Source organism: Phoca vitulina, unplaced genomic scaffold, assembly GCF_004348235.1.
Source record: "Phoca vitulina isolate PV1807 unplaced genomic scaffold, GSC_HSeal_1.0 scaffold42, whole genome shotgun sequence".
In the NCBI taxonomy this organism is placed as follows: Eukaryota; Metazoa; Chordata; class Mammalia; order Carnivora; family Phocidae; genus Phoca; species Phoca vitulina.
In genome coordinates this window covers 15,063,970-15,090,611 of record NW_022589745.1, presented here as the reverse complement: position 1 = coordinate 15,090,611, position 26,642 = coordinate 15,063,970, and the positions used below count along the sequence as shown (strand labels likewise).

Genomic DNA, 26,642 nt, shown 5'->3' with positions numbered 1-26,642 from the left:
CAGCCTCCGACGGTCCCGAACCCCAGATAAATCTCGGCGGAGCCAGCAGCCCTCTCGCATAACTCTCCCATCCCTGCCCCTGGCTGGGTCTTTTTTGGGGAGCCAGCAAGACAGATCATTGTGTGCCTCTCTATCTTTTTTCCTCCACCTATTGTTGACCAGGTGCCTTACATTCTTTGGATTGTCCTGGGCTGCCGGGCAAGAGAAAAGTAATAACAAAAGGTAGCCCAAGTGTTGTGTGTGGAAAGGGAATATGGACTGATGGTCTGCATTTATACCTCCGTTTCCCTCTTCCTTCCTGTAAAACGTTCATCAGGTGACTTTCCCACTGGGTTCCTCCGCGGTCAGTGCCTTTCTCTTGTGTGCACTTTTTTCTGTCTTTCGCAAGTGGTGGGGCAGTTCAGGAGATCCTGCCATGCCCATTTTCATCTCAGCTCACACTCTGCAAGAAGGACCGTTTTTCTTCTTGGGGTGTGTGTGTGGGGGATTTTCTTCAGCCTTCATCTGTAAGTCACTAGCCAACTCCTTCGTGAAAAGCTGTGAAAGCGGCTGTGGTTGCTTTTCAGATTGCCATTCCCAATAACGTGAAGCTGAAATGTGTATCTTGGAACAAGGACCAAGGATTCATAGCATGTGGTGGTGAAGATGGATTACTGAAAGTTTTGAAATTAGAGACGCAGACAGGTAAATGAATGCAAGCCCAACTGTTTGAACTTGATGGAAAATTGGCTAGTATCATTTGTTCACTGAGATTTGCTCATGGTATTTGTCAGTATGCAATTCTAATTCTTTTAAAACCAAAAATAAACACAAAACTCCCAAACAGTTAGTGGTGTTTTTTGTAGAGTATTTTTGCAGTAAAGTTCAGAGAATATCGAATGTAAAAATCAGATGGCTATTGCTGAAGTTCTTGATGGAAAAGGAAAAACAATGAGGAATGAGAACTGTATTGCTTTGTCCTTTTCTGTTTATTGTGCTCTGCTATTTGGACTCGAATAAAAATGATGTGAATCCACATTTCAGTTAGGTCACAAAATCTCACATTTTGTCAGATTATTTGCAGGCCTGTATCATCCTTTCTGCTTCTCAGATATGTTAATAATTATTCATCTAATTTCCAAGAACAGAAAATGAGACTTTTTAAAACATTTTTGTCAGTAAGTTTCATGTGATTACAGGTTGCTTTCTCTTTTTTTAGTTCTCTGGAATCATATCAAACAGTTTCACATTTCTTTTAACATCCATAGTATTGCTCTAGAATGGAGAGCTAGACGATCCCCAATCTATATTGGAGATCTAGATGAGGAGATTGGAGTTGGAATCTCAGCTCTGCCATACTGACTTTCAGCAAGTTGGTGAACATCTTTGGGTTTTAGTTCAGTCTTCTGTAAGATAAAGGGCTGAACTAAATTCCATTTTGGATTCAAAGGCTCTACACTTCAACCCTGGGGCCTTTGCACTTGCTATTTCTGAGTCTGGACTACTCCCCTTTCCCCTCCTCTTTTCCCCACCTCACTTGGCATCTCCAGTTTATTCCTCAGTCTCAGCTTCAATATAATTTCTTCAGAAAGCCTTCCCTGGTTCTCCCTCCCCCCAGTCTAAATTAATCTCCCTCTGTCACTATCTTATTATGCCTTTACTTCCTCAATTTGTAATTTTACATATATGCATATATATTTATGGGGGTGGGTGAGTGTGTGTTTAATAATATCTGTCCCCTCGGTAGACTACAAGCTCTCTAAGGGTAGAGGCCTTAACTATTTCATTTATCATTTTATATTCAGAAGCTTCCACAGTGCATGGCACAATGTAGACATTTAGTGAATGAATGAATGAATAAAAGATTCTGCAAAATCTAGTAAAAACTGATTTCCAAAGACATTGCTTTCTGATCCCTCTTATGCTTTAGAATTTTCAGTCTATATGTCATAAATGTTTCTATTTATGATCTTTTGGGAAGGAATAAGTAGCAATAATAATTACAAATATATTTCATATACTGGTTAAACAGTGTTTTTTTTTTTAAATACATTTTGCTTTATTTTGTCAGAATAATATCTTTACAAGGGGGTACATATTATTGTCCTATGTTTCCACCATGAGAAAAGTAGATCAGAATGAGGCATACTTAAAAAATCTTTCTAATATCATCCAGGAATAAGAACTCCTTTTAAAATAAGCAAGAAATGTCAAAGTCTTATAATCTGTTAGTTTAATGTATTTGCCGTAATATTTTTTTCCCTAGATGATGCAAAATTGAGGGGTCTTGCAGCCCCTAGTAACCTTTCTATGAATCAGACTCTTGAAGGTCATAGTGGTGAGTCATGTGATTTTTAAAATCGTATTTGAATAGTCTTTAGGCATTTAGAAGCCATCTACTTAATGCAGAAATGTTATCATTTTTAATAATGTTAATATTTAAAGTAATCATTTTTATTGAGCCATAATTAATTAATTGAGCCTAGAGTCTTTCAACAACTTTTACATGATTAAACAATGTCTTCAGTAAATCTAAAACAAAGTCGGTCTTATTTTATATATTAAAAAATACTGTTATTTGTCTACAGATAGGATATAATCCTTTTTTAGAATCTGCTCCGTGGTTCCACATCAAAGTAGACTAAAGAGACATGACAACTGAATGCACTCTATGATCCTAGATTGGATTTTGGAATGAGAAAAAGAAGTACCTATAAGGGACATTATTTGGACAATTGATAAAATTTGAATGTGGACTGGGGTTAGATAATATTGTGTCAGTGTTAAATTCACTAATTTGTAATATGGTTATGAAAGAGAATGTCTTCTTAGGAAATGTACACTAAAGTACTTAGGGATTAAAAAAAAAAAACAACTAAAAAAACCTCAGTTGTTCATATAACCCAGAGGTTTAAGATATGCTCAAGAGTGTGTTTCTAGGGGGAGGGGGGATGGGGTAACAGGGTGATGGGTACTAAGGAGGGCATGTGTTGTGATGAGCACTGGGTGTTATACACAACTAATGAATCACTGAACACTACATCAAAAACTAATGATGTTTACAGTGGCTAACTGAACATAAAAAAAAAGAGTGTGTTACTAATAGAATGGAAAACAAGAGGGGGGAAAAGAGAAATTAGGGCATATATCAACCACAAACAACTCCCCCATCCCTCTAAAAAAAAATCCAAGTACTTAGTATGATGTCCTTTGGGCATTATTATCCTTGGGAGTCAGACCAGCTGGGTAAATCTTACTTACATTTGTTTCTGTCATCAGATATATGGCAGCTCTTGCATCTGACCGTAATAGGTGCCTTTGCTGGCCTGGAATAGGAGCAAACATGAAAATATCACATGTTGTAGGAAATGAGTGACAATAGCGACTACATCCTATGAATATGTTTGAGTGATTTATTAAGAGTGGCTAGTTGCACAGGAACCATATTGATTTGAAGATGCTGTTGGTGTTTATTATAAAAATACAAATTTGAAATTGTCGCCTTTTTTAAGTTTCTAAATTGTTTTATAATTTTTTTTAGGTTCTGTTCAGGTTGTGACATGGAATGAACAGTATCAGAAGTTGACTACCAGTGATCAAAATGGGCTTATCATTGTTTGGATGTTATATAAAGGTATGCTAGGAGAGCTTATGGAACCTTTCACAGATTGGAGTCTGGGTTATGGTATTTGAATGGGGAAACAACATATTTGAAATAGACTCCTTTGAACCAGCAGCAGGAGTTCATCCTGACGACACGGGGGTAATATTTCTGGATTTGTTGCTGCCTACTTTTCCTTTTAACTTTATTTTTTTTTTTTGAACTATGACCTTGCATGAGGAAAGTGAACTAGGTGACTGTTGGTTATCTCCAAAATGAACGTAGGCCCTTAGCAGGATAGTTTCTACTTGAGATAGCTTTTTTTCCCCCCAGGTTTCCAATAAGAATTATTTTCTGTGTGATCAGTGGCTAGAGTTAATCCAGTGGGTAAAAACATTTATTAAGAAGTCAGGGGCAATAATTCATTCCCTTTATTGAGTCATTTAGCTTCCTTTTCTTTCATGGATACAGATTTTATCTCAGTTCTGACAACTGGCTCATGATTTGCACCTTTTGGCTACAAGAGAGAGCAAGAGAAGGATTAATTTAGGTGCATCACTATTACCGGAAAATAACACATAATACTTGATCTCTTGGGGCCTGTAGCCATCATCTTTAAATGTGTGTTGTTTTGAAAACATTCAGGGTGTACCATTTAAAAATTCTTAATTAAAAATATGCTGTACATGAATTTATGTTTTTCAAAGCTTATGTATGTGTGTGTATATCTGTGCAGGGAGTAGAATATGAGAGTATTAGGAGATTAGGGTAAACTGTCTTTTTCCAAGGTGGGTGTTCTCTGGGCCTCAGTCCTTACTCTGATAATGCCCTCTTCGACTAGTTATTTCAAATTATGTGATAATTTGCTTGGCTGTAGGTCAGAATTCCTGATACCAAAATGTAGTAAAAAATAAAAACAAAACAAAATAGCCTTGTGATTTGCCTCACATTTGGTTACACTTTGAGACCTCTCACTCCAGCCCTGTGTACAAGAATGGTTTTGTCATTCAGCGTTAGTGATGTGAAATCACTAAAGTGATTTGCACTGTTGAAAATTTTTTTCAAGCAGGCTTAGAGTTTTTACCTAATGTACTTGTATTTAATATGCTTATAATTAGTCATTGGAGAGTTTATGCATATATATAAAATTATTATGGTTATTTTTTTTTTCCTTGGTTATTATCTGAAGTTTTAGACTTTGAGAAAAATCGGTTGTTTTGGCCTGTCAAAAGCAAATAAAGTTTTATTTTTTAATGGACAGAAAGGAAGAAAGAAAGAGAGAAAAGAGGTGCATTTATTGTGTTTTCTGTGATAATCTTTGAAGCAGTTGTTGGTCAAGGCCTCAGCTAATTTTTTATTTTGTTTTTGTTGGATTTGAAGGTTTTATAGTTTAATGTCTCAGATTGTAGAAAATTTTGCAGTTACTTATCCCACAGTGTGCTTTATGGAATGTTTTCAACTCTTATGTGAAAGTTTTGACTTGTAATTTTTTTTTAAATTTGTGCAAATAGGCTCTTGGTACGAAGAGATGATCAATAACAGAAATAAATCAGTGGTTCGAAGTATGAGCTGGAATGCCGATGGACAGAAGATCTGCATTGTATACGAAGACGGGGCTGTGATAGTTGGTTCAGTGGATGGTAATGCTTTGTTGCACACAGAACTAAGATCAGTATTTGGTTGGCATTTTTGCCTTTAGAGGTTTAATTAATTATATGTTAGCTTTCTGACAGAAAAGTAAACATAAAAAGAGAAAACAGTTGATATACAATTTGATGATGTTCAAGAAACATTTATTTTTTTTTAAGATTTTATTTATTTTTTTAAGTAAACCCTCCACCCAACATGGGGCTTGACCTTACAACCCCATGATCAAGAGTCACATGCTCTACCAACTGAGCCAGCTAGGTGCCCCTAAGAAACATTTATTTTTACATATACTCAAGTAAAAAATCTATTTTTAAAAAATTTCCTACAGTGGCACTGAAAAAAGAGTGAATTAATTTTTCAGGATTATTTTAAATGTCTGCCTAGTTATAATTCATTTTTACACTTGTTAGGCTATTTTATTATAAATACGTAGATCTTAGTTTCAATAAGTATGTAGGGATATAACAATCTGGTTATTTTTAAAAAATTGAACCATTGAATATTATTGACATATAACATTAGTTTTATTTTTTATTTTTTTATTATTTTTTAAAGATTTTATTTATTTGAGAGAGAGGGAGAGAGAGCATGAAAGCACAAACAGTAGGGAGGGACAGAGGAAGAAGCAGACTCCCAGCTGAGCAGGGAGCCCGATATGGGGCTCGATCCCAGGACCCCGAGATCATGACCTGAGCTGAAGGCAGCTGCTTAACTGACGGAGCCACCCAGGCACCCATAACATTAGTTTTAGATGTACAACATAATGATTTGATATTTTTATATGTTGTGAAATGATCATCTGGTCATTTTTAAATAGAGCTGAGCATGTTGTTATTATTGTGTTTTATAGCTTTAAAACCTATGTTTTTCAAATTTTAGTTCATAGGTAACACTGGGGCTTCTGAGAGTCTGTACCTTCATTTTAATGTGAAACTCTATAGAGAAATAATTTATTTCAAAATGATTTCCATTTTTTTTTTTCTAGTGTAACTTTGTTTATTCCACAAATGTTTCTGAGAGCTTACAAAGTCACAGCTATAGTTCTAGGCACTAGGTACGACAAAAAATATTTCAGATCTAGAACGGGAGAGATGGATAAGTAACCAGGCAATTACAATGCCTTGTGGTAAGTGTGGAGACAGGGAAAATACAGCAACATATAGTAGAAGTATCTAATCCAGGCTTGGAGGGATCAGGGAAGGCATCCTGGAGGAAGTGATATGTGCTGAGGCATTAGGCACCAGGAAGGTTGGTTTGTAAAGTGTCCTAGGCCTAAGAAATAGCATTTGAGGAGGTCCTCAGGGGTTGAACTTAGCCATGGTTAGGGTATTGAAAAAATTTTGAGAGTCAGTATAGTATAATATTAAAAGGAGAAGAGTTGTATGTGATGAAATTAGAGACATTAGCAGAAGCCAGATTATGCAGTTTGTAAGTTATACAAGGAGTTGGGATTTAACTTTAAGGGCACTAGGGAGCCAATGAAAGCTTTTAAGAATGGGAGCAGTGTGATCGAATTTGTTCTTTGGAAGCATCTCTGTGACTGCAACATGAAGACTGGAGGGAGGAAAGAAGGATAGGGGGCAGGTGTACCAGTTGGGGAATTACTATGGTAATTCAGGTGAGAGGTGATGGTGGATGGTGGCTGAACCAGGGTAGTGACAAAGAGGCTGGAAGTAAGTGGACATATGCTGGAGATACTTAGGAGCTAGAATAGATAGGGCCTCATTATTGATCAGTTTGGGGATGAGGGGATGGAAGTGTCTAGAATAATAGCCAGTTTTTAGCTTTGACAACTGGATGGATGGCCATGCCATAAAAATAAGGGATGTGGGAGGGGCGCCTGGCTGGCTCAGTCAGTTAAGCGTCTGCCTTCGGCTCACGTCATGATCCCAGGGTCCTAGGATCGAGCCTTACATCAGGCTCCCTGCTCAGTGGGGAGCCTGCTTCTCCTTCTCCCATTCCTCCTGCTTGTGCACTCTCTCTCTCTCTCTGTGTCAAATAAACAAAATCTTTTAAAAAAATAAGGAATGTGGGAGAAAGTCTGATTGTGAGGGAAGATTTCGTTTTTGGACATACTGATTTTGTCATGCCGTAGGACAGCCAAATAAAATATGTCAGACCATAATTACATGTATGCATCTGTGGCTCCGAAATATCTGGGCTAGAGTCATACTTTTGGGAATCACCAGCAGGTAGATGGTAATTTAAACCATTGGAATAGATGAAAAACCTACGGGCCACTGTGGGATAAGAACCTGCAACATAAGTGTTGGAGATAAAGGAGTAAACAAATGCACAGAAACCAAGAAAGAAGGAAGGGGTGGTTAAAGAAAAGCCTGCAGTGGACCTAGCAACAGGCCTTAGGGACCTCCTGAAGGTCATCTCAGTGGACGTGTGGGGTGGAAGCTGGATTGGGTTGGGCTGAGGGTTGAGTGGGAGATGAGGAAGTGGTGACTGCAGGTGTGAACTCTTTGGAGAAGCTTGGCTGGGAGAGGAATGGTGGAAATAGGGTAGTGGCTAGAAGGGAACTTGGGGTTGAGGGAGATGTTCTTTGTTTTGTTTTATTTGTTTTTATTTGAGGTGGTAGTTTTGAAGGATAGATCTGAGTATATTTAAATACTTGTGAGAAAGGGCCTGGAGAGAAGAGTTTAAAGAGAAAGAGAAAATGTGAATAATCAGTAGAGGGGGATCTTTGCAAAGCTAGGAAGGGCTTAGACCAGAAAGTAGGTGGAGGGATTCACCCTAGGTGGGTGTCTGGTTGGGGATATACCTCTTCCTTTGTTTTGGGGGGCAAAGCAGAAAGGGTTATCATGGATTCAGTTTTGTCCTGAATGTTTGAAAGTGGAAATGAGGGATTTCTTTTTTGAAAGCTTTTATTTTCTTTCCATGGTTGAAGATGAGTTCATCTGCTAATTGGGAGTAAGGTCCTAGATTAGAGTTTTGAAGAGAAGGGAGAAAGTTGGAAACAGCTGCTATTTCAAATGTTTAGTAGGATATTTGGCACATAAGAGGTGCTCAGTAAATTTTATTGACTGCATAAGTTGAGCAAATACATCGTGCTGTGATGAATGTGAGAGCTCTTTAGGGAAACAGAATTTTAGGGCAGTTGTTGGAGAATTGTGACCTTGAACCTTTAATGAAATAATTATGTTTTATGTTTTATTTTAGGGAATCGCATTTGGGGAAAAGACTTGAAGGGTATACAGTTATGCCATGTAGCATGGTCTGCAGATAGTAAAGTCCTACTTTTTGGAATGGCAAATGGAGAAATACACATTTATGATAATCAGGGGAATTTTATAGTAAGTGTATATATTTTCACATATTCATTAGTTTTGGTTACACAATTTTATATGATTATTTTATGTATCATTCGTATATGTATACACATTTATTATGATGGTTTGTGTCATCAAGAAAGTCTTCATTTCAGTTTTTTTTCCTATCATTTAGATTTTTTAATTAAAAAAAAAAAACCGGGTCGCTTAAAGGTAAATTAATGCTTTTAGTTCAGAATTCTTGGTAACTGGGAAGGGCAACATTTCAGTGTATTGAAGCTGAGGGATAATGAGTTGGATGAGGTACAGTTTAATCTTTGTGTTTTCTAATAGCAGAAGCCTAAGTTTACATGAGATACCAACGATACATATTTTTTTTCCAGTGATATTTTTGTAGCAAGCTACTCAAGGTTGTTTGTAAAAAGAATGGAAGACTTAAACAGTAAAGGGCAAAAATCAGGTCCTGGGAAGAAGGCAAAATAGAAGAGGCTCAGCAAGCACAATCTCAAGAAAAACTCTGGTTTTGTGAGATTTAGCTGTGTTTGATCTCTGATCTTACTTATGGGGCAGTTTTGTTTGTCGTGAGGCTGAGGACATTACATAAATCTATTTATTCGCGGAAGTGATAATAGCCAGCTTTTCCATGACACTTTGCTATTTTTGAGGTACTTTCATATACCTCTTGTCATTTAGTCTCATAAATTCTCTGTGAGTTTTTTTTAATCCTCATTTTGCAAAAGGGAAAAACCGAAATTCAGTTGAAGTTGTTTGTCCCAGGGTTGGTAAACCAGTAAGCCATGGGGCTGGCATTTGAAGTCAGATTTTTAAATCCCAATTGTTCTTTCTACAATACTCTATACTGATCTGTTTTAAAAGATGAAATATTAACCTAACTCATTTGTTTAGGTGAAAATGAAACTGAATTGCTTGGTGAATGTCACCGGAGCGATCAGCATTGCTGGGATCCACTGGTACCACGGCACGGAAGGCTACGTGGAGCCAGACTGCCCCTGCCTCGCAATTTGTTTTGACAACGGGAGGTGCCAAATCATGAGACATGAGAGTGACCAGAGTATGTAATTTTTCTTTCTTTTTTTTTTTTTTTTAATGTGGAGAACTTAAAAAATATTTTAAAATTATTCTGAAGATTATACAGTTCTGTAGGCTAAGTATTTTACCACAATTACCTCATTTTTTTCTTTTTGACTAGATCCTGTTTTAATTGACACTGGCATGTATGTGGTGAGTATCCAGTGGAACCACATCGGCAGCGTGTTAGCTGTGGCAGGCTCCCAGAAGGTTGTCACTCAGGATAAAGATGTAAACACTGTGCAGTTTTACACTCCATTTGGTGAGGTAAATGTCTTTTTTCTTTCCTATGTAGTGAGTAACGTAGGGGAAAAAGGTGGAGGAAGCGGTATAAACTTGTCACCTTTTTGAAAAGGGACATTTTGAGTAAAAATGATGGAATAACAGGCATCTTGTCTTTGATTAATGTCCTCACTTCTAAGTCTTGATAGTTGTATTTTATCATGGAATTTAGTTTACCCTCTGTACCTTTAGAAAATGAGCTGTTTCACCTAAGAAATCACTATGCAGTAGTATTTAGAATATTTTCTCTGTGATCTGAATGTGCATCTTTTTTCCTAGCTGGTTTTTGTGTTGTTTTTAATATAATTTAGTTGTTTCAGATTAATATTTTGGATTTTTAATGTGATATATTAAATGTACATGGATGTTAAGCACACATATCTGTCTCTTCCTCCTTCAGACTTCTTTTTTTTTTTTTAAGGTTTTATTTATTTATTTGAGAGAGAGTGCAAGTTGGCAGAGGGGCAGAGGGAGAGGGAGAGAATCCCAAACGGATTCCCTTGAGTGTGGAGCCTGATGCAGGGCTTGATCCCAGGACCCTTGAGATCATGATCTGAGCTGAAATTACCAGTTAGACACTTAACCAACTGAGCCACCCAGGCGCCCCTCCCTCCTTCAGTCTTCTAACAGTTTTAATTTGTTGAGGAATAACCAACTATTTTAAGAAAATCTATCTTAATAACTAATCTTAGGTGATGCTACATTAGAATACAAGCATTGTTTTCATAAATGCATGTGTTATCCTTCTTAGTAGTACTATTAATTAAATTTTTTTTTTAGATTTGATTTATTTATTTGAGAGAGAGAAAGAGTGTGCGTGGCAGAAAGGGAGGGGCAAAAGGGGAGGGAGAGGGACAAGCCGACTCCCTGCTGACTGCAGAGCCCAAAGCAGGGCTCTGTCTCAGGACCCTGAGATCATGACCTGAGCCAAAACCAAGTCGGTTGCTTAACCTACTGAGCCACCCAGGTGCCCCTAATGAATTTAATTTTTAAGGAGAGTTTTATCGAAGATGTAGTGGAAAATATCAAATAGGAGAGTTAATGTATTGTGAATTTTAAAGAATTTGGAAAGTGAGAACTTAGTAACTAAGCTTAATAATTTTTTACCTGTTTTATTTTCTGTTTCTAGACTCTATTTAGTCCCTATTGGTTTTTATAAATTCACCATAGACTTCAATATGTGTTTTTGCTACATAAAAGCCTTCCCCAGTTGTTTTAATATTTTAAAATACATTTTAATAATTTCTCTGAGGGTAAGAAACGGTATCAGCTCATGCTTTTGAATCAATGTCTCAAAATACCCAGTAGAATGTGATGTAGAGAATAGATTGTACATTGCCAGCTAATATTTTTGGTAGATGTTAAAAGCTAAGGGAAAACTGAAGTATGGTTCTCAAGGTTCCTAACTATTAAAAATCTGAATTCATGGGGCGCCTGGGTGGCTCAGTTAAGCGTCTGCCTTCGGCTCAGGTCATGATCTCATGGTCCTGGGATCGAGGTCTGAGACAGGCTCCCCGCTCAGCAGGGAGTCTTCTTCTCCCTCTCCCTCTGCAGCTCTCCCTGCTTGTGCTCTCTTGCTCTCTCTGTCAAATAAATAAATAGATAGATAGATAGATTAATTAATTAAAAAATATCTTTAAAAAAATCTGAATTTGTTCTTAATTCATGTTCTTTGTTGGTTATTTTTGTCAACCATTGGCTTATTTATCATTATTTTATCTGCTTATTTTTGGTAGTTCAACCTTTTCTAAGTGGAAAAACATGGATTCTAAGGCCTATTTATCTTGCAAAACAGTGTGTTATGTGTTAAATTGACAACTGTAGGTTGGTTTGGCATGCTTGTAATTAAAAGTATCTAGCATAGTTCCTCAGGGTATATTAGTCACTTGGTATTTTTTTGAATGAGTGAATATATAGGGGACTTACTTTGGATCTATGTTATTAAGATAGGGAAGGTAACTTAGAATGAGGTTATCTAAAGATTTAACCTTAAGGAAACCTCAGGGAAGAATTTGCTTTTGATTCTGAAGGCCTGAGTCTTCTGGTTTTTATACAGTGGTCCTAGCCAGGGAAGGGGATGACAGAGCATGTGATTTGTCATCAGGTTGGCCTGGCTTTGGCTGTGAATTCCATTTCCACAGCGTCGTCTCACTTGGAGAACTTCTTTCACCTCTGAGACTCAGTTTACTTATGTTCTGAAATAAAGGTAATACCTCATGGCACTGTTGTAAAAATTACAGGAGGTAACAATGAGAAAATGCCTACCCCAGGGCTAGGTGAGTGCTTACTACAAGTTGGTTTTCTCTCGGTGTTGCTGCCATCACCTGGCTGGCCTGCAGAGTTGGGAGATGGCCTTATTCTCTTCCCAGTGAGGCTCGTCACTCCTAGGAGTGATGCTGTAGTGATGTTACAGATGCAGACCTGCTCCCTCTGGTTTCATGCAGGCAGCAGGACAGACAGAGTGGACCCTCCTAGGTTAAAACATTTTTACCCCCATCGGTTTCCCTGGCAAAATGGAGTTTCATACGTTAAAGCTGACTTGCGAGCATATCTGCTTAAGAACAAGGGATAGCAGTACAATTTATTAAAATTCTTGGGTCTGTCAAAACATAGATTTACAGTATTTTCTTTTTATGGCCACATTAAAATGTCTTTGTATTAATTTATTCACTTGTTAATTTAGCCATAAAATGGGCTATGTTACAGTTAAAGCTGTAAGTTGGTTTGATATCATTGTAATTAAAAGTTTCTAGCATGTCTTCATATATGAAGACATTAATTTGAGTGCATGATACATTTATTTACTTAATAGATATTTATTGAGTACCTGTTTATCAAGCAATCCATTAAGGGATAGGGACATAAATGTGAATATGATGAAGTTAGTGCTCTCTGGTAGCTCACTTTCTGAATTCTCTGGACCTGTAGAAGGAAGGAAAAGGCAGGAAACAATATTAAAGTTGCATCTTGGAGGATGGAGACTGTGCTCCAGGAGCACAAGGGAGAGTAAGGCTGGGGAGGCAAGGGAGAGGAAAGGAAGATTTCAGGCAGAAGGTCTATTATCCAGGTCAAAAGTTTGGAGGCACAGTAGCCCTCTCATGAGGGAGAACACAGGAATTATGGCTAAATAGTGAGGTACTGAGCCAAAGAGTATAGCTTTGAGCCAAACGGGAAGAGGCATTGTATACTCTGCTAAAGAATGTGATGGTGGGAAGCTATTGATTTTTAAAAATGATTAAACATTTTTTTAAAGCAGGATGAGATAATGATTGGATTTGTTTTCCAGAAAGGTAATTTTGACAGTAGAACAAATATTGAATTTGGGGGGTAAAGGCTGGGAAAGAGAAAAGAGATAAAAGGTAAAGACTGCAGTTAGACCATTACCGTAGTTCATTCAGGAAAGGGGGAGGGGCAGTGGAGGATAGATGAGAGTGAGAGCAATAGGACTTGGTGACTGATTGGCTATGGAGGATGAAAGAGAGACCAGACTTAAAGATTGCATTTACTACCACAATAATTCATTCATCCCAAGAGGCACAATTTTTTTTTAAAGATTTTATTTTTAAGTAATGTCTACACCCGATATGGGGCTCGAACCCACAACCACCCACTGAGCCAGGCAGGTGTCCCCAAGAAGCAGAATTTTTTACAACTCCAAAATTGGAATGTATCTTATAATCAAAGTTTTCCTGTTTTGATTAGCAGTAGGTTTTATTCTTTCCTGAGTTACACATAAATATGCATATTTAGATCTCTGGCATCTTGGATTTGATGAAATTTGATACTGAATTCTTTTGCTTTTGTTTGTAAATTTCTCCTATCAGAAGTATGTTTTTCATTATAAGAATTCAAGGAAAATGATTTTGAAGTGAGTAGTAACCTTTCACAAAATAATTTTTATAACACCTTTGATCCCTATGAAGTGATTGGTGGTAATTTATATTTTATTTAATTGTGATATTTTAGGTTAAATATAATTATTTTTTCAGCATTTGGGTACTTTGAAGGTTCCTGGAAAGCAGATGTCTGCACTATCTTGGGAAGGAGGAGGACTGAAAATTGCACTAGCTGTTGATTCTTTTATATATTTTGCAAACATTCGACCTGATTATAAGGTGAGTATTGTGAGCAGTTGTTAAAAAAAAAAAAGCTGTTTTTACTAAACAGTTTTGCTACAGCTCAAAGTATAATGTACGTTTCTTGCATGTGTTCGCAGCCACTTTATTTTAGAAACCAGATGAAAGGAGACGTTTTTAGCGTGAAGACTTTAGAACCTGAAAACTTTTCTAGAATACTATACATAACGAATAAAATACCCCTAACAGTCAGGGTCTCAGCAGGAAACAGATGACACACTCAAAAGAATAACTGAAGAGAGACTGATGGAGGGTTTATTACAGAGGTACGGGCATGGCTAATGGGTCCTGTAAGGGATGACAACGCAGGCATCCAGGGATTAGCAACAGTGGGCAAGGTAGGAAAGTATTGTTCCTGGCACCCGCTAGAGCTGTGGCTATGCAAGAGGGATTATCCTGTGGGAGCACAGCCTCTGCCGGCTGGCTGTGTAGGAACAGTTTTGGGGAAGAAATACGTCAGCCCATCTCTCTACCTGTTGGTGCCTTCTATTGGCCAGACCCAGCTGGAAACCAGAAGGCAAGGTAGCCTATGTGTTGGAGTTCATAGAAGTCAGTCTCCAGGGAACAGCAGGGTAAAAAAAGGCAGCGGGAGAATGGATCAGAAGGGGAAAATGAGAATAAGCAGGATAATACTGATCAGTATTTTTTAAAAAGATTTTATTTATTTATTTCTTAGAGAGAGAGAGCACAAACGGGGGTGGGAGAGGGAGAAGCAGGCTCCCCGCCGAGCAGGGAGCCCGACACGAGGCTCGATCCCAGGACCCTGGGATCATGACCTGAGCCGAAGGCTGATGCTTAATGGACTGAGCCACCCAGGTGCCCCAATACTAATCAATATTTTATCTTAAATTTAACATTTGACCCAAAACAAGTTCAGAAGTATGAGATTACTCAATCTGGTAAACTACCAAGAATATTTGCTATGAAAAACTTATTTCATTTTTAAAAGGCAAAGCACCTTGGAGAACTGTCTGATTCTAGGACTAGGGTGGGAAAAATACAGGAGTCTCTGACAGTGCCAGAAAGTCAGCAAGTGCTCAAAACACAAAAGGATAGGGCATACCAAAGAGACAAAGGAGCCAACCTGGAAGAGCTCCCAATGGCCAAAACTGGAACAATTTGAGCAACAAAATAAATGATGTAACTTTGCATTGTAACCAAATTGTAAAATAAATGTCCACAAGCAAAAGCTGATCTAAAATAAATTATTTAAATAAATAAATGGAGGAGAAGAAACAAATCTTCCTTACAGAAGTATTCGAATTACTTAGATACTACCCCCTCTGGTCCCCGGCTTCCCTAACTTGAACATGTGTTGCATTCAGTGACTCATTTCTGAAGAGCAGGGTATGGAAAGGGGAAAAAAGAAAGTCCCCTTACCGTGGAGAGACCTAGCAGACACCGCCTTGTCTTGGCGGTCAGGGCTAGTGTCAGTGGCGTCACACAGGTATCGTGTACCCCCTGATGTGGCACATGAGGAGAGCCCTTCGCTTCTGTCATGGTCTCACTAAAAACTGAGAATCCCAATCTGAGCGGGAGAAAAACATCAGACAAAAACAAATTGAAGGATATTCTGCAAAATACCTGACCGGTACTCGTTAAAGCTGTCTAGGTCATTAAAAACAAGGAAAGACTGAGAAATCATCACAGCCCAGGGGATTCTAAGGAGATATGACTACTAAGTATAATGTACCTAATGCCAAATAGGATTCCGGGACAGAAAAAGGACATTAAGGAAAAACTAATGAAATCCAAATAAAGCGTGAAATTTAGTTAGTAGGACTGGATCGGTGCTGGTTTCTTAGTGGTGACAAATGTACCACAGTAGTGTAAGATGTTAACAATAGGGGGAGGAGTACAGGGAACTCTGTATTATCCTTGTAACTTTAAAAAAAGTTTTTTTTATAGAGCATGTGTGAGCGGGGGGAGAGGGCAGCTAGGGAGAGGGAGAGAGACAATCTTAAGCAGACTCCACACTCAGTGCAGAGCCTGACACGGGTCTCGATCTCACAACCCTGAGATCATGACCTGAGCTGAAATCGAGGGACGGACACTTAACCAACTGAGCCACGCAGGCGCCCCTATCCTTGTAACTTTTGTATAAATCTAAAATTATTTTATTTTATTTTATTTTTTAAGATTTTATTTATTTATTTGACAGAGAGAGAGAGATAACAAGAGCAGGAACACAAGCGGGGGGAGTGGGAGAGGGAGAAGCAGGCTTCCCGCCGAGCAGGGAGCCTGATGTAGGGCTCAATCCCAGGACTCTGGGATCATGACCTGAGCGGAAGGCAGACACTTAATGACTGAGCCACCCAGGCGCCCCTATAAATCTAAAATTATTTTAAAAAGTTTATTTTAAAAAGTAATCATAGTATAAAAAGTAAATATGCCTTAGTTTTGGATAGTAAACACAGTCATAATAATATCAACTCCGAATACTGATTTATTAAAAATTACACATGAATATATTGGGGGAGTTAGCTCAAGAGAAAGAGGTTCCATTAAGTTCTTTAAGTTCCACTATCTCATACATAAGTGATATGGAGGTAAATAACAAAACAGTCAAAGCTCAGAGTTGTAAATGGCTGCCCCTGGGAGGAAATTAGTCAGTGGGATCTGCATTTTATTTTTGTTTTAAAGAAGCCACATAGAATTATTTGACTCTAAACTATGTGCACATGTTACTTTGGTAAAAACAAATGTAGAAAATGTGGATGGGGAAAAAAGGCAAAGCATCTGTTTTTGAATTTTGGCTTGGGGACCCAGAATATAAACTTTTATTTATTTATTTATTATTATTATGTTATGTTAATCACCATACATTACATCGTTAGTTTTTGGTATAAACTTTTGGTGGGGATCACTCTTCTGTTGTCCCCCCATGCAGCTGGTAATGACTATTGAAAAATCTGAAATTTTCACCACTGAAGCTTAAATCTTACAAATGTAAATAAGGAAAGTTAAATTTATTTTTGTAGTACATTCTTTGTTTGATAACTGTATTGCTTTTAGATTTTGTTGTTGTTGTTGTTGTTATTTCAGTGAGAAAAGGTATTAAGCTGAATGTTTAGTCCTTCTGTCTTTTATTCCTGAAGAAGATATTTGGTCAGCACCAAAAAACCACATATCTACAGTATATAATAAGATTTTTCTTTTTTTTTCTTTTTTCTCTCCCAATGTTAAATGTTCTTTTTCTCTTTCTCTCCCTCCCTTCTTCCCTCCTGTTCTTTGCTCCTTCCTTTCTTCCTAGTGGGGTTATTGCTCAAATACTGTCGTTTATGCTTATACCAGACCTGATCGTCCAGAGTATTGTGTTATCTTTTGGGATACGAAAAACAATGAGAAATATGTTAAATATGTGAAGAGTCTCATTTCTATTACTACCTGTGGAGATTTCTGCATTTTGGCTACAAAAGCTGATGAAAATCATCCTCAGGTGGGTGTTCCTTTATATGTTAAAGCTAAGATGGGTTAACCTCTACCTTCTTAAGCATAGCCTCTGTACTGGTCGGTGCAGCAAAGTATTGGGTCTACTGGCCATGTCTGTCTAGACCTCTGTTTTGGAAAATTATGTGACTCCATTGGTTCTCTGTCCCCTGTTTTTTTTCTCCTATCAGCTAATCCATTAGCATTTCATATTGACCAGGTCAGTACGGAAGCTTTTTGTCTCTGAAATATATTTAAAATGCCATACTCCTTTGCCAAGTTAAAATTCCACAAGGAAAAATGAATATCCAGATGTCTAGTATAAACGCTCAAGAAATTATGTAATGATGACCATTATAACACTTTGGGTAGCTTTGGCACTGAGAAATATACTTTTATTTGGAATTACATTGCTTTAAAAATCAATGTCTCATAGAGTAAAATAAATAATGTAAATAATGCCTTTCTAAAAAGTATGCTAACAATTTAAATATTTGCAGAAGCTTATAAATTTTTTTTTTTTAAGAAGGATTACCATTGTCTTTGGCTGGGTTATAAATTATTTTAGCCCGTTAAAAAGTATAGAGTTTTTAGTTTAAGGTGGCCATTTGAACAGCCACCTTTGGCCCTGTTCTCTCCTGAAACTCACAAAACAACAATAAAGGTATTTTTTAAAAAGTCATAAGCCCATAGGGACCAGAAAGGGAGAGGAAATGGCAACATAGTTTTAGAGGTTAAAGAGTAGGTGGATTAGTGGTAATTACCTTAGCAGACCTAGGAAAGCTGAATCCTAAGTCATCAATGGAGAAAGCAAAGAAGAAACCAGTTTTCATCCCAGAATCCTGAAGAGACACAGGACTTAATGGTACCTGGTAGGAGAAAGAAACGAATGGAAAAACAATTTGGAAGTACTAGAGATTATGCAAGAAGGAGAAAATTAAAAACAAAACATATAAAGAGTCCTGCCTGAAGAATCTGACCAGTTCAAGAGAAAAGACCTCTTAAAAGTTATTCCTGTGGGGAGTCACCAAGGAAAGCTCCCTGCCCCATCACCTTACTGTGAAGACCAGAGTCATGGGGCTCACTCATAAACAAATAGATTCCAAACAGCTTTTTAGTGTCATACTCTTAAATAGAAGCAGATAGACAAGGATTGTCAGACATTTGAGAAAAGCAACTCATTTAACAGACACACACACAAAAAAACACAAGGAGAAAAGAATTGGGAGGAAGCAGAGACTATGCAGGGAGAAGAACAATGCAGAAGAATAATTTCAAATTATCTTCCTAGAGTTAAGAGATACTACATCCATAAAAGAAGGAAGGAATGCTATAGAAAAGGAAGTTTTTGGAAATTACAAATTTGATAACAGCAATGAAAAATTTGGCAGAGGGGTTAGAAGATAAAATGAAGGAAAACTCCTGTAAAGCGGAACAAAAAGACAAGGAAATGGAAAACAGGAGTGAATAGATAAGAAAATCAAAGGACCAGACCTGGAAGTTCAGTGAACAGGCAAAGTGGAAGAGAGTAATTCTGAAGAAAATATTCAAGAAAATTTCCCTTGACTTTCTAGATTGAAAGTGCCTAGCTCAGTGAATGAAAATATTTCCACATCAAGGCACATCATTGTGAACTTTCAGAACACTGGGGATAGAAAGATCCTCTAAGCTTTCAGAAAAACAGACTTTATAGGGTCAGGTGTCATCATGGCATTCAACTTGTCAACAGCAATACTTTGGAGAATTGCTTTTGAAATTTTGAGGGAAAATGATTTCCCATCTTGAATTCTATATGTTAAGCAAACTATGAATTACGATGAAGGTAGGAGACAGATTATGCTTCCAGCATGAAGGTTTTGGACAAGATGGTGTTGCCTGTGCAGGTCTCTGCTCATCAATCTCGGCCACTGCTCTGCCTGTTCCTCGGCATTGACTACGGAGCCAAGCTCAAGTTACCTGAAACCTTGGGCAGAAGAGGAAAGGAGGAGAGCAGCTGAGGAGAAAAAGAAGCAGGATGAACAGAAATGGGTTGAGAGAGAGCTGGCAGAAGCCCAAGAGGACAGCATACTAAAGTGAGCCTGCCTTTCTCTGGAATGGTGTGGATGAATAAAGCTTCCTGTGTTGTGTGAAAAAATAAAATAAAATGAAGGTAGGAGAAAGACATTTTTAGATGTACAAGGTCACCAAAAATTTATCTTCAAGCTTTCTTATCTTAGTTACTTCAGGATATGGCCAACCAAAATGAGGACCAGACCAAGAAAGAAGAAACTGGATAACCCGACAGCAATGGTGAAGAGTGGTACCAGCTGACGGTGTGTGGCATGCCTAGTGTGTCATCAGATGACAGCATGTCACATGGCTCCAAAGGAAACTCAGATGAAATTAATAGAACACTTAATGTGGTTGAACCCTTGAGAGGAGACACATACCTGGGAGGTAACTGGGGACTTAAGTTAGTAATCAATACAGAGAAACTAGCAAAGAGAAAAAAATAAAGACAATTACCAACCACAGGGAAAGCAAAATGCACTTGAAAGGAGAATAAATCGTGACATACTTAAAACTCAGCTATGAATAACACTTACATAGTCAAAATGATGTTTTTTAAATGGATTTTTTTAGTTAAATGGATTTTTAATTAAAAAGAGCCTTTTATTTGGAGCTTAATGACCATATTAACCCCTAAAATTCTGATCTAACAAAATGTAGGTGGGAAGCTGGAGGCATAGGGGTGTGCCCTGTGTTGGGGGCTGGGAAGGGGCTGAAAGAGAGTTACATACCTATCTGTGATAGTGGGAAGTCAGTAGAGAATGTCCCAGATCTAAACAGAACAAAACAAGAAGTAGCATCATAAACACATTATTTAGGTTTGTGGAGGTAAATATCAAAAGGATGAGTTAAAGGAGCTGAAAGTTGTTACTTCAGGGAGCAGAAAATGGGAAGTTAGTGGGGAACTTCTATTTTTAATAAGTCTTATGGAACTACTTCATTCTTTAACCTTGAGCATGTAGATTATATGTGGATTAAAAAATACACTTTATTTGTGGTACTTTGTGGCAGTAAATCAGCTTATTTTAAGTAGTAGAAGAGTAAATTATATTTCGGTACAATTTTTGTCATTTAGTTTCTTAAAAATTTTTCTTAAACATTTTTTTCCTTAAATTTTTAATTGTATTTATTTTTAAAAGATTTTATTCATTTTTATTTTATTTTTTTAAAGATTTTATTTATTTGACACAGAGAGAGAGAGGGATAGTGAGAGAGAGCACAAGCCGGGGGAGCGGCAGGCAGGCCGAGGGAGAGGGAGAAGAAGGCTCCCCATAGAGCAAGGATCCCGATGTGGGGCTCGATCCCAGGACCCTGGAATCATGACCTGAGCTGAAGGCAGCTGCTTAACCGACTGAGCCACCCAGGCACCCCTATTTATTTATTTTTAGAGAGAGAGAGAAACCTGTGTGCCTGCATGTGAACGGGGTCGAGGGAAGGGGGGAAGGGCAGAGGGAGAAGGAGAGAATCTCAAGCCGACTCTGCTCTCAGCATGAAGCCCGATGCAGGGCTTGACCCCAGGACCCTGAGATCATGACCTGAGCTGAAATCGAGTCAGATGCTCACCTGACTGAGCCACCCAGGTGCCCCTAAATTTTTAACTTTAATTCCAGTATTATTAACATACAGTGTTATATTAGTTTCAGGTGTACAATATAGTAATTCAACAATTCTGTACATGACTCAGTGCTCATTATGATAAGTGTACTCTTAATCTCCTTTACCTATTTCCTCCCCACTCCCCCGCCCCGCCCCGGTAGCCATCAGTTTGTTTTCTATAGTTAAGAGTGTGTTTCTTGCTTTGTCTCTCTCTCTCTTTTTTTTCTTTGCTCATTTGTTTTATTTCTTAAGTTCCACATATGAGTGAGATCATATGGTATTTGTCTTTCTCTGACTTATGTCGCTTAGCATTATACTCAGTAGTTCCATCCATGTTGTTGCAAATGGCAGGATTTCATTCTTTTTTATGGCTGAATAATATTCCATTGCATGTATCTATACACCACATCTTCTTTATCCATTCATCTATTGATGGAGACTTGGGCTGCTTCTGTAGTTTAGCTGTTGTAAATAATGCTGCAGTACACATAAGGGTGCATTTATCCCTTTGAATTCGTGTTTTTGTATTTTTTGGGTACTCAGTAGTGTGATTCCCGGATCATGGGCTGGCTCTATTTTTAAGTTTTTGAGGACCCTCCATACTGTTTTCCAGCAGTGTGGCTGCACCAGTTTGCATTCCCACCGACAGTGCATAAAGATCCATTTATTTATTTATTTATTTATTTTTTAAGATTTTATTTATTTATTTGACAGAGAGAGACACAGTGAGAGAGGGAACACAAGCAAGGGGGAGTGGGAGAGGGAGAAGCAGGCCTCCCGCGGAGCAGAGAGCCTGATATGGGACTCGATCCCAGGACCCTGGGACCATGACCTGAGCCGAAGGCAGTTGCTCAACAACTGAGCCACCCAGGCGCCCAGAGATCCATTTAGTTTATATTTATGAAATCAAAGAAGTTTTACTTAAGCTGAAAAAAGAAAGAGAAAGACTATATGTAAATAGTACATAGAGAATTGGTTTATTTGAAATCATTCTTTTCAGGAGAACATCTAAGTAAAACAGTATTCTTAGCACAAGATAATAGAAAAGGTAACAGAGTAAAATTAAATGATCACTTTAGAATGATATGGTGTAAAGTGTGCATTATACTTGATTATTTTCCTTAATATTAATTATTGGTAATTGTGTTTGTGCTAACTAGTGGGCATTGTAAGTCATTTTTCACTAGATTGGATTATATTTTTTTCTGAGTTAACTGATTTTTTCTGAATTTCTCATGTCCTTTTTATATTGCTTCAAAGGAGGAGAACGAGATGGGAACATTTGGTGCAATGGTAACAAATTAAATTAATTCTTATATAGCTGATCATAGGATGAAAATGAGTTTTGAGGTTACAGCTGATCAGGAGTTTTAGAAGTGTAAATAATGAAAAGTAGCCAGTGTACTTGCGTTTCTTAGGTGGCCTCTTAAAAACCACAGTGTTCCATTATATTGAGAAATCAGCCTTGGTTTAATTTTAATTCATGTTTCTTTATGTTTAATGCTGTAGATTATATTCTTTGCATCAAACAATTTTATCAGTTATGATACTAAGCGTGGTATCTTAAGCATTGTTTCCTTTATTTTAAAGAAGCAGGAGCTCTGATACTCTTTGTTTTTTGTTCACAGTTTGTGCTTGTTCTTTGTAATTCTATTGGCACACCTTTGGATCCCAAGTATATTGATATTGGTAAGGAAATGTTAATGTCTATTCCTTTTTTAATCAATCTTTATTTGTAACACTAATTTAAAAACCTAACAATGGTATTATTAATTAAAATGGTATTCTCCAAGATAAGGATGACCGTTCTTCCTGGTTTGCCAAGTCTAGCACCAGTTTATGCCTATTGTCGTGGTAAAATTATTAATAATGCTCCACTTCACTGTCAGAAGTATCCTGTTTAATACAATAAATTATAGGTTACTGTATCTAAAAGCCGCAGTAATCTCATGAATGCTATACTGCCATCATTTGCTTTCAATGGGAAATATAATTGTATAGGAATTGGTATGCAGCATAAGGATTAGCATGTAATAAACTGAGGATTGTAGAAAGAATTTTGCTGTTAAACCACTTTTATTATTAATAAACTGCTTGTAAATACCTCTCTCCCATAAAAACACTTTAGCTGCTTGTAAAAGTGCATTTGCTCTTTCCAGATTTTTCTAATGAAATCAGTCAGTTAATGGGGACAGCTTTCACAAATTCCTTTTTGTTTTCAGAAGACATTTGTTACTTTAGATTTACCATTTCTTCTAGCTAACAGCTATGAAAGTCACCATTAAAAAATTGCACATCTTACTCTAAGTTTTTTTGTTAAAAATCATTACCAAATATCTTGTTGCCGTTTCACTGCAACTTCCAAAAGTAACATTTTTTTTTAAGTGTGGTAGTTTATTGAATATGGTATTAGAAAAGTTATTAGATTTCAAAAATTGAAAACCCATTGAATTATTTTCTGAATCTGAGAGCTCGTCATTTTTTTTTTAGATTTCATGTTCAATCTTAATCAGATGTTCGTGTCTGTCTTCTAAGTATATTTTGCTAAACTCTTTGGGTGATACAAGCAAATGAGAGAAATACTTATTGGCTTCAAGGATTTTATATTCTCTGTTCAGGGTCTTGGTAACTCACTTTTATATAGTGAAACTTTTCAGCTTCATGTCTTACGTTCATTGTTACTTAGGTGTATGTTTATATATGTGCACACATGTATATGTTAGTGTTCCTTATTAAAAGGCTTCACTTAAAATTATTACAGATTCTTGTTACATGAATGTCTTCTGTTAGAAACATAATAGTCTTTAAGGTGTGAATTCTGTCAGTCTTTAGATTATAGGCTTTTTCTTTTGATATCAAAAGTTTTAACATAGAATAATGATGATAGGGTTAGCCTCAAAGTAATTTTAATCACAGGTAGTCTTTTTTTTTTTTTTTCATAAAGCCAGATGTCAATCCTTCACCTTCCTAAAATGGCCAATACTTGAGGGCATGATTATTTGTATTTTTGAGTCTCGAAACTTTTTTTTTTTTTGCAGTCTCGCTGGCTGAAATTTTAACAAACAGTTCTTTCATTGGTCTGCAGTAAACCCAGCCAAGGACTCAACATTTTTGTTTCATACATATCCTGTAAAATTCCTTTTTTTTTTTTTTTTTTTTTGCCATTTTAGAACCCATTTATATTGTCAGTGTTACTCTGGGCTTGTTCCAGCCTCACAGCAGCCTCTGAGACTGCATCACACTGTTTGAACATTCATGGCTTCCTTGGGCTGTAAAATTCCTTTTTTCAGTTTGTATGCCAAATTTTCATGAGGGCCAGAGGTGAAAATGAAAAAAGTATGTAACTGATGTTGTTCTGGAAAGTGTAATTTTTGTTGTGCTACCTACTCTTCCTCCTGACAAACTCTATAGGAACTTTTTAAAAGAACTTTATACATTATTATAGAAGTTTAGTCCGTGGGACTCTTGTTCTGTACGTGAAGGAGTTAGGTGCCCGTTTTTGGTGCTCTTCCTTTGCTTCCTTAAAATACCTTTGATGCACTTCTATTCACAGTACTGCTTTTTACTCTGCACTATGATTATCGATGTTCTTGTTAGTCTTCCCCACAAGATTTTGAGCTTCTTAAAGATCTATGTCTTACTCATTTCTGTATCTCCTCTACCTAACTCTGTGCCTGCCCCATAACAAATGTTTATTGAACATATGGAAAATATTTATTTTCTATCATGAAAATAGAAAATGATAATTCATTTATTTAGCAAACCTTCAGTGAGTTTCAGGTCCTGTACCGGGTATCTGGAGTTATAAGAAATTGACTTTGAAACTTCCTGTAGGATATTTAAACGAATAATGAAATATAGTTACTCAGTTGAACACTGGCTTACTGCTCCCCATCTGTGTGCTAGGATAAGTGGATGTTGGTGAGTAAGGACAGCAGGGACATCTTTCCTACTTAGAGACAGTTTCATTTGACCTGAATTTTGAAGGATAAGTATTTCTTCAGGTGACTTTTTAAGGAGAGAAAACAGCATTTGCAGAGGATTGGAGGCATGGAAAGTGCCTGAAAGTACCAGGTGCCTGTACTTTAGCCATTTTGGTGAGAGCATGTCGGTGGCTTTCCAATGATGGTCTCTAACACATGTACTGAGTCCTCCATATAATCTAGAAAAAGGCAATTTGATGAAAACATGTCAGTGCAGTTTCAGTTTACCAGCTCTTTACGGGGCTGAGAAATGAATAGGAAAGTAGGGGAACATTACAGATGTAGACATTTATTTCAGGCCTCAGCATTAAAATATTACAAGCAGGTTTTACTTATATGTGAATTCCTAGATTGTTTTAAGTTATTTTATATCCTTGCTTGCCTAGTAACTACTCCTTCTTAGTGTTACAAAGTTCAGTTAATGGAAGCATAATTTTTTTTTATTAGTTTCAGAGGTAGAATTTAGTGATTCATCAGTTGCATATAATACCCAGTGCTCATTATATCAAGTGCCCTCCTTAATGCCCATCACCCAGTTACCCCTTCCCCCCACCCACCTCCCCTCCAGCAACCCACAATTTGTTTCCTAGAGTTCAGCGTCTCTTATGTTTTGCCTCCCTCTCAATTTTCATCTTATTTTATTTTTCCTTCCCTTTCCCTATGTTCATTTGTTTTGTTTCTTAAATTCCACATATGAGTGAAATCATATGGTATTTGTTTTTCTCTGACTTATTTTGCTTAGCGTAATACCTTCTAGTTCCTTCCATTGTCATTGCAAATGGCAAGATTTCATTCTTTTTGATGGCTGAGTAATGTTCCATTGTGTGTGTGTGTGTGTATGTATATATATATATATATATATATATATATATATATATATATATACCACGTCTTCTTTATCCATTCATCTGTCGATGGACTTCTGGGCTGCCCCTTCAAATCACTATGTTTGCATCCTTTGCATAAATACCTAGTAATGCAATTGCTGGGTCATAGGATAGCTCTATTTTTAACTTTTTGAGGAACCTCCATACTGTTTTCCAGAGTGGCTGCACCAGTTTGCATTCCCACCAAGAGTGTAAGAGGGTTCCCCTTTCTCCACATCCCCGCCAACATCTGTCATTTCCTGAGTTGTTCATTTTAGCCATTCTGACCCGTGTGAGGTGGTATCTCATTATGGTTTTGATTTATATTTCCCTGATGCCAAGTGATGTTGAGCATTTTTTCATGTGTCTGTTGGCCATTTGTATGTCTTCTTTGGAGAAATGTCTGTTCATGTCTTTTGCCCATTTTTTGAGTGGATTATTTGTTTTTTGGGGTGTTGAGTTTGGTAAGTCTTTATGGATCTTGGATACTAGCCCTTTAACTGATATGTCATTTGTAAATATCTTCTCCCATTCTGTAGGTTGCTTTTAGTTTTGTTGACTGTTTCCTTTGCTGTGCAAAAGCTTTTTATTTTGATGAGGTCCCAATAGTTCATTTTTGCTTTTGTTTCTTTTGCCTTTGAAGACATGTTTAGCAAGAAGTTGCTGTGGCTGATGTCAAAGAGGTGCCTGTGTTCTCCTCTAGG

The 26,642-nt window shown here is 37.3% G+C and overlaps 1 protein-coding gene across 6 annotated transcripts in view; it reads left to right on the top strand.

Moving 5' to 3' along the window:
- Nucleotides 1-26,642, top strand: part of WDR35 (WD repeat domain 35) — a 63,496-nt gene that overhangs the window by 307 nt on the left and 36,547 nt on the right. For 4 of the 6 annotated variants that reach the window (XM_032430049.1, XM_032430051.1, XM_032430046.1 and 1 more), the window contains exons 2-12: nt 567-684; nt 2,246-2,317; nt 3,521-3,613; nt 5,092-5,220; nt 8,399-8,532; nt 9,415-9,580; nt 9,719-9,864; nt 13,869-13,994; nt 17,269-17,454; nt 22,350-22,382; nt 22,718-22,778. In XM_032430049.1, the coding sequence (XP_032285940.1) occupies nt 567-684; nt 2,246-2,317; nt 3,521-3,613; nt 5,092-5,220; nt 8,399-8,532; nt 9,415-9,580; nt 9,719-9,864; nt 13,869-13,994; nt 17,269-17,454; nt 22,350-22,382; nt 22,718-22,778 (1,264 nt within the window). The remainder of the gene's footprint in view (nt 1-566; nt 685-2,245; nt 2,318-3,520; nt 3,614-5,091; nt 5,221-8,398; nt 8,533-9,414; nt 9,581-9,718; nt 9,865-13,868; nt 13,995-17,268; nt 17,455-22,349; nt 22,383-22,717; nt 22,779-26,642) is intronic. The other 2 variants (XM_032430047.1, XM_032430050.1) reach the window with 1 other exon arrangement.